General features: G+C 34.9%; 1 protein-coding gene across 1 annotated transcript in view; it reads left to right on the forward strand.

Moving 5' to 3' along the window:
• PLA2G4F (phospholipase A2 group IVF) overlaps positions 1 to 6,806 on the forward strand; it is a 1,189,208-nt gene extending 1,182,402 nt beyond the window's left edge. Inside the window, exon 20 of the mRNA XM_044074012.1 lies at positions 6,182 to 6,806. Coding sequence (XP_043929947.1) covers positions 6,182 to 6,393 — 212 coding nt within the window. The 3' untranslated portion in view covers positions 6,394 to 6,806. The remainder of the gene's footprint in view (positions 1 to 6,181) is intronic.
• Positions 6,807 to 9,017: the final 2,211 nt, after the last annotated feature.

A 9,017-nucleotide genomic window follows, 5' to 3' on the forward strand; every position in this document is an offset into this window, starting at 1 on the left:
CAGCAGGGAGTGGAGTTTTGTCCTTTCCTGCTGTAGTGCAGTCTTTGAGTTGGTGTATATAATTATCATGGTATCTGCGAGTGGGGGAGGTAAATGGGGGCTTGCTTCCCTGCAAAAAAATATGGTTTATGGTTTCTCTCATGTTTTTTGATGTTATGGACATTCAGTGTTGTCCAGTCAATGATTTGATCGGTGACTATTTTTACAGTCAACATTACGATATAGCTCTGTGTATGCTTGTACAATATTATTTCTGGCACAGGACCTTTAAAAGGTTAAGAATCATGATAACATTTAAACTGAGTTAGTCATGCAGATCTCCTTATATCCAAAGGAAGATGGTTCCATAACCTAGCCATGCTGATAGAAAAAAAAAACTTTTTTTGCACCCCATTATATTTGTCAAATTATCATGAGTGTATTTCTTGTGCATAAATTATGATCAGCCAAAGTAATGGCAATAAAGCTCTCAGTTTAAAGCTCTGTGAACATTTAAATGCCTATATCATGTCTTCCCTAATTAACTTACAGTTAACTGACATTTGCCACTGTATGACAATCCACCACAATAAGGCAACTGCTTTGTGTAAAATGTCTGAACTCTGTCTGACTTATTCACATCCCTTGGTCCATAGCTACAAAATACAGTCCCATATGTTACAATAAGCCTGACCATACTCTTATCTAGTGGGATAAGGTTCTCTTTGCATCTTGAGGCAATAGACTTAAGATTTTTTTTTATGAAACAATAACCTTTCCTAACAAATATGTTTTTATCATGGATCATTGCACCCAGATCTTTAAACTCAGTACAGCTCGCTATAATTCTATGATTCAGAGCATGGGGTACTTTTTATTTGACAATCCTATATGCACATTTTTACATTTATTACAGTTATATCCCACTTGATTATCATTTGATAATGAGTGATCTAAAACACTTGTAAATGTTCTCGATCTCTTAAAGTTGTAACTATCCCAGTTAGCAGTACATAATCTCAAACTTAGATACCCAAATCTTATTGTCAACATTGAGCATAGTATATGTAAATCCTTAAAAGAAGAAAGGTCTCAGCACAGACCCCTGGGGCACTCCTCTGCAAACCTCAAAACACATGGACATGACATCCCTAATTTTCACACTGGACCTTCTTAATAACCACTCAGCAAGACATAAAGTAATATATTGACTAAAATCCCAGTCTTGTAAAGTTTTAATAATTGCAGCATGTGGTACAGTATGAAAAGCTTTAGCCAAATCCAAGAGCACAACATCCAGAGGTGAGATACAGTTTAGTGCCACCACCATTTCTGACTAGAAGTTGATCAAGTTGGTGATACATGAACAAAAACATACTGAGTTATATCCTTTACCTGGTACTTGTCTACCTCAGTTTGTGTTAATAATTCCCTTTCTGGACTGTAATTATACAGGTACATAACCCACAGCTATATTCATGTTGAATATGGGAGAAATACAAGAATAATACAGTCCTTAATTTTATTCGGAAAGCATCCCATTGTCTTACCTAGTCCTGTAGCAGTACAGCTCTTAACTCCCAAGATCCATCCACCCATCCATCTTATTTCTAGAAATTTCTTGAGGAGTTAACAGTTCATGTCTGATATTGCCCAGCTGTTGTAACATTCTTGGAAAAAATATAAATAAACCACAATGCTGCCTACTATTTGTCTATCAAAAAATCAGGTCACCACCCTATTTTAGTACTAATCTGCTTAAACAGTAATTGCCATAAACTTTTAAATGCTTATAAAATGTTTTCTGTTGTGCATTGAATGTTTCTCTAGCTGTAGTTCATATTTCCTTTTATGTCTCCCAGTCATGCCCCTATATTCCTTCTGGAGTATGAGGCATCTTTGATGGTTAAGGGTAGTTGCTAAGTCTTTATAAATATCCCACAGTAGTCTCTTTCTTCTGGCACATTTTATCAAGCATGTAAGGTGGTATGTAATTTTTCCCACCATTTTTAGATTTTTATATGCTGCTTACTTACAAAGTAAACTCTTCACTTGTTATAAAAGACATCTCAAAAAACACTCTGATATTTATCTGCAGTTCAACCCCATGCCAATCCCATGCCATTGGATCAGCCGTAACAGATAAATAATCAGCTGCATACAATTTTCTAACATCCATGTCATTGCAACCCATGTGCTTTGATCCAAAATTTTGGATCCATGCAACTTCAGAGTAATCAGATTTACACAAGGAAGAATTTCCTTGATATCTGGCAAATGACCCCACTATCTTTGTAAATATAACATCCAGAATATTTCCCTGTCTTGTCAGAAAAATCAACATGCTGGATAAAACCTAATTTGCTAATAACTTCAATGAAACTACTGTAACAGAATAAGTGCTCCAAGAAATACTAAGAGTATTAAAATCCCCAGATTCCCATCTGCAACACAAAAGCAGTTACTCTATACTTTACTCCACTTGTATAAAAAATATCCAATTATTCAGATGAGAGAGAGGGACACTTAACAGAACCTATGATGGTAACTGAAGCACCACAAAACATGACTTCAACTATTAACATTCTTACATGTTTGCAGTTGTAAAGTATTGATGAATGTTGGTCCCAGTTAACATAATTAGAGGCAACCTCATACCTGCTTGGGCACATCTTCCAGGTTAACATAATTAGAGATACATGCATACATACAAATATTTCAAGCACAGGCATTAAAACCCATTTAGCCTGCCAACATTCCAAAACAGTTCTTTCCAAAAGAAGTGTCCAGGCTGTTCTTAAAAATATCTAAACTTGTACTTGCTTTAATGTAATTTGGTAATCTATTCCATGCATCAGTTGCTCTCTCAGAGAACCAATTTGTACACTTTTCATTCCTAGAGAATCTTCTAAATAGGTTATCTGGTTTACTATCATAATTTCGAATGAAACTTGGTCGACCGCACTATATTTGACAACTGAAAGTCGAACATGGCACTGTCGAACTTCAAAAGCAAGCCTAGGAATGGGTTTTAATATGGGTCGAGATGGAGTGAGGTTTGTAGTTCGGCAATAGCAGTGAACCCCTATCTCGACCCATGTTAAAACCCATTCCTAGGCTTGCTTTTGAAGTTTGACATTGCTGTGTTCGACTTTCCATTGTCGAACATAGTGCGGTCGACCAAGTTTCATTCGAAATTATGATAGTAAACCGGTTATCTGATGATTCTATACTACTTTTTCATAACTCCAAACATTTCCAGAGGTAGCTGTCTCTAAATGCCCTATATACCTGAATAAGGTCTCTTCATATATAAATATATATATATATATGGGTCTGTATTAGTTGGCTGAAACTTATTTCCAGTAAACACCTCTTTGTCAACCTCTCTTCAGTGAAAATCACTTCCACAATATGCTGCCTTTTCCAAGGACAATGAAGTAGTTGGTCAGCTACATAACTTTGTACTTTTCCCCACACTGTAGTGCAATCTCAGTGTTGGTATATATAGTAAGGGGATGAGGGGGTGAAGCCCCCCCATTTGGATGGGTTTGCTTTGGTTAGTTGTGGGTTCCATTGTGCTGTGGGGCAATTGTTTCATTGCCCTTGGTAAATTCAATGAATCACAGAAATAGTTTTCATGACAAAGAGGTGTTTGCCTGAAATACATTTTGGCCAACTAATACAGACCCACACACACACATATATATATATATGTGTGTGTGTGTGTGTGTGTGTGTGTGTGTGTGCATATGTATATATTTACACACACACACGCACACACACACACACACACGCACATGCACACAAACACACACACACCACACACACACAAATATATATATATATATATATATATATATATATATACACACACATACATACGTGTGTGTGTGTGTGTGTGTGTGTGTGTGTGTGTGTGTGTGTGTGTGTGTGTGTGTGTGTGTGTGTGTGTGTGTATCTGAGACACTGTACAAGTTCAGATATTTTAGTCTTTCATAATAACTTAAATTTTTACATCCATGGATGCCCTTGACGTATTTACACTGTACTTTTTCCAGCTTACTCATGCTTGTTTTCTTATAAGGTTTCCATGTTGTTATTCCATACTCAAGTTTGGGCCTAAAGCAACTAACAAATACTAACTTCATCATTTTTTTGATTTCTTAAACTTTATAAATCATTTTATACATTCTACAATTCTGTAACTATCATTAATAAATTAGTTGATATTATTAGAAAAACTCAAAGCTGGATTTACCCATATACCCAGCTCCTTAAATGACTCTAGAATTTCAAACACTGTGTGCTGTATTAAATATCCACCTTTCAGTTTATGGTTCCTAAATGTTATATTCTTAGTTTAGTTTTGATATACTTATCAACATATTGTTCTCCTGTGCCCAAATGGTCAATTTAGTCAAGTTTTTTTGCAGACGAGCCCTATCTGTAACACGTGTAATCAGTTTACCCAATTTCAAGTCATCTGCATACAGACTGCCGAGCACTTCAAATGAAAAAGACAGATCTGAAAGATGCAATCTAAACAAATATGGGCCAAGGCAAAGCATTGTTGGACACCCTAAACGTAATCATGAATTTCACCAGTCCAATTCCTGTATGATACTTGACATGTCCTATTTGTAAGCCATGCAGCTATCCATCTTATCAAGAGTGCATCAAAACTTAGTTGTTCTAATTTATTGATCAGTGTTTTGTGTATGACCCTGTCAAATGCTAAAGTTAATTCTATATAAATTACATCATAGCAGAACTGTTCATTTATAGATGTTATTATATTGGTATAGATCATCATGTTACAGGTGGTAGTAGATCTATTGTCAACATATGCATGCTGATATATTAGATTAAAAACAGCGATTCCAAAGTAACTGTTACAATAATTCTAAACTAACATAACTAAACAGATAACATGGCTTAAAATGTATGAAAAAATTTATAATACAGGCTTTCACATTCAAAGATGCTTCATTGGGTATAAAAAAATCTCAAACAACAAATATTTAAATAACAAATAATGAATTAATTATCCACTCAGTGATGCAAGCCAAGTAACCTCAAGTCCAGTTTTAAAGAGCAAGATTCATTTAAGCCTGGTTCATTCACAGCATTAAAACATAAAATCCATTTATATTCATAATATTCAGTTAAGCTAACAATGCCATCTCTACAAATTGTTGCATAAGAAATCTGTAGCTCACTTAACTTAAAACCATATATCTTACCCTTCTCAAGGATGTGCTTAGCTAAAGCATTAGTCGAAACACTTTTTAATGTAATAGATATGTTTATTGGTTTTGCCAGCATGAAAAGCTGTGCATAATACAGATGAAGCAACAGATATCAAATATGAAGATTCAGTCTGCAACAAATTGAAAACAATAAACTTTCCCAGTTACCAGATGCTTAAATGAAGACAAAGTATTAATATACTGACAAAAATTACAAACCATACAAGGAAAAGTTCTAACTCTTAAAATTATTCCCTGATTAGGTGCATCCATCTTAGTCTGTTTCATTCTGTCACATAACTGTTTTCTGAGGTTTTCTTAAAAACGATGTTGGATGATACCCCAACCAAATGTATTACCTCTGAGGTTTATTATTAATGTTCTGAAGGAAAATCGGTTAATTTTGATGGTGTCTCCTTTTTAAATCTGCCAATAATTGTTTCACAACCAGTAACAAGTAAACCAGAGTTAATGCATAACAATTTAATCTTCAGAAAATAAATAACTAAATAAATGAATGAATCTTTCACATTACATTGTGACTGGTAGCAAATGTGAGACACTGCGGCTGGCCATGGTGAATAAATGACTGACAGCAAATAGTACTTTCATGCTTTCTTAGGCTGGAAACTACTACCAAGTGAAGGTATCACTGGCATCAAGGTGGAAGACCAGCAGCAGTGTACGTGGCTCAAGGAAGAGGGGACTGACAGGAAATGGAAAAATTAGGGTAAATGGGCTGTCAGTAACATGGATGGGGAGAAAAGACCTTTCTGCATGAGATAGAGTAATGGCATTTGCTTGCATCTTCCAATGTGAAAAAATCCATAAAGCAAAATGTTATTGATATGAAAATGAGGGAGTACACCTAGCATTATATGTTTGACTGATTACATCTAACCCTTCTGCAGAGTACACTATAAATATTTTTTTTTCCTTTTTGTTTTAAGGACTCAAACGCCAGTCACCTGAAGAGAAATCCTATGGAGACTTTATCATTCACACTAATGATTCTCCTTACCAGACTCTGAGATTCACTTACACCCCAGAAGACTTCAACAGGCTTGTGGATGTAAATCATTACAATGTATGCAACAATAAGGAGACCATTCTGAAAGCTTACAGACTTGCCATGACCAGAAAACAAGAGCAAAAAAAGTGAAGAATGGTGAACCTAATGTGATGAATCAAAGGCCATGTGATATGCTGCTTAAAATAATTATTTCTCTTACTGAATACCTACTTTTGTTTTGTAGAGTTACTACTACTTCAGTCAGTTTAAAGTATCAAGCATTTCCAACCTTATTTACTTAAAGAAAATTTCAATTTTAATGGCTTTAGAATACTTTTTTGTTATTTCATGAAAAGACTTTTTTATTGGAACTAGATAAGCATTTTCAAGAGAAAGTCTGACTCATCTGTAAGTGCATATTTGCTTGGTAGCCCTGAGAAAATATTTTTTACCTATTTTTGGGTTATGCTTGTTATCTATAAATGTCAGATCGATATCGTATCCAAAAGTAAAAAACTGCTGCAATTCAGCATGTTTATTCATAATAAATGCAATGGGTGATACGACAGAATGCATGCAAACATGTGTTCATTGTGTGTGTGTGTGTGTGTGTGTGTGTGTGTGTGTGTGTGTGTGTGTGTGTGTGTGTGTGTGTGTGTGTGTGTGTGTGTGTGTATATGCATGTGTGTGTATGTGTGTGTGTGTGTGTGTGTGTGTGTGTGTATGTGTGTGCATACATATGTGTCTACACATCTGAACCTTGTCATGGGCTGGTGCCCCATCTTGCACTCTTTACCACCATAATAGACTCTAGCTTCCTGGTAGCACAAAATAAACTAGAATGAGTGTTGCAAAATTATTAAAAGAATCCAATTAATGATAAAAGCCTACTTAAGTATGGCTGCATAAAACTGATTATAGATAGCTTTAAAAGAGTACACCAGATATCCTTCTACATATTCTTCATACACTGAACTATTTTCACAAAAAAGACCTACATTTGAAGTGATATAATTTCTATAATGAAGCACATTTCACAATTACCTCCTTTCCTCATTGCTGATCTTAAATATAGGCAAAATATACAGTTGGGAGCCGGCTTTTTATTTCGTCTTCTTCTCATTATTTATTAGTATAGGGATTAATATAACTTTATAATCACCATCACAACTGTTTTTCCACAGTCTACCTGTCTCTGCCATTTAATCCATAATAAATCAGGTATGGCATTATGTCACCAACTGATGTTACAGCAGTGATCTGTGGCATCATACTTTCAGAATGTATCAAAAGTACATAGACTATTCAGTGGCTAAGGTCTATATTGTACAATTTTCCCGCAGTGGTAAATAATATATTTTATATTATTTTGTGTTATGGGGATGACATGAATAAATAGAAATATAAGGTAGACTAAGACTGAATACTGAAAAAAAAGCAGATAGCTACTGCTGCATACCTTTATTCCATTGTACTTCTAGCAACTAGGCAAATGGCTTTAAGGAAATTAAATTTAGTCAACGTTTCCTCACTTTAAAATATCATCCTTCAAAAAATAACTAAACCTTCATTGCATTTTAAGGACATGTTTCTTAATGACAGGAAGTTCTATATACCAGAGGAGAATATCAATAAATACATTTTAAATAAATATAATTATTTTTGGTTGAACCTTTTTAAATCAACAAACAAAGGAGAGTAGTATTGTTGGAATTGAATTCATCCTCAAGTCTTGGTGAGTACCTTCATGCAGTGGACCCTGTTTTTCACAAAATCTCACCAAGATGACAATGATATGTAGACTCTACTTTATATAGCATGTATCATGGACAGAAGTAAGTTAAAAAAATAAAAAAAGATAGCTGAGTGCTCAAGACCCAGGATAAAAAAGTGCATAATACTGGTAGGCGCACTGGTGCCAGGACTGGAAAAAATGACAGTGTAGAATTTTCAGGACATGGAAACATTCCTACAATGGGGCAAGGCCAGACTCAGGGGGAGGATGACCCCCCTGTTGTAGAAGGAAGTTGTAGTCCAAAAAAACTGATAGGCCAAAAAGAGCCATAAAGATGATTGAGAATAAGAAATAAATGATGTATTGTGACTATTATGCAGGAAGCCCAGAATTTCCAGACAGAAGATATACAAAAAGATTTAGAACGAAATTAGAGGAAGGAAAAGTACTTGCACAACAAAAAATGTCAAAAGTTTCAAATGCAAATTTGTGTTCATTAATACAACAGATATATGAAAAACATTATTTAGACTAAGAAACCTTGTCCCATTTGGAAAAAGAAGCGGCTGAGGAAGTGCAAAAATATAAAGAAGAAAACTTAGAGATTTTTGAAAGGTATAAAAAAGAAATATGGACATAAGAAAGAGAGTTCTGATATGGTGCAATATTTACGCAAAGGAGACAGCCAAATTAATCAATACAAAAAAAATGCAGCCCCAAAAATATTCAAAGAGAAATACAGGCAAAGGCAGCCAGATATGGAAAATGTTATAATACATAAAATAAGAAAACAAAGAGGAAAAGAAGAATAGAAGATTACAAAATAGAAACTGAGGTTATGGATTACCTGCAATGTGAAGGATTTAGTGTAGAAAATCTAACTCTGATAACACCAAAGCAGGAGAGACAAATGGATCCACAACCTAAGGAGAAACCAGTGGAGCACGAAACATCTGATCAGTTGCCATATGAAGATAGTTTGGAGCCTTCCATATGAAACCAATACAAAAGTTTAGTTGGAGTTGCACAGCAAGGGAAG

The sequence above is a fragment of the Protopterus annectens genome, chromosome 6.part0 (genome assembly GCF_019279795.1).
Source record: "Protopterus annectens isolate FY-2018-M chromosome 6.part0, PAN1.0, whole genome shotgun sequence".
In the NCBI taxonomy this organism is placed as follows: Eukaryota; Metazoa; Chordata; order Ceratodontiformes; family Protopteridae; genus Protopterus; species Protopterus annectens.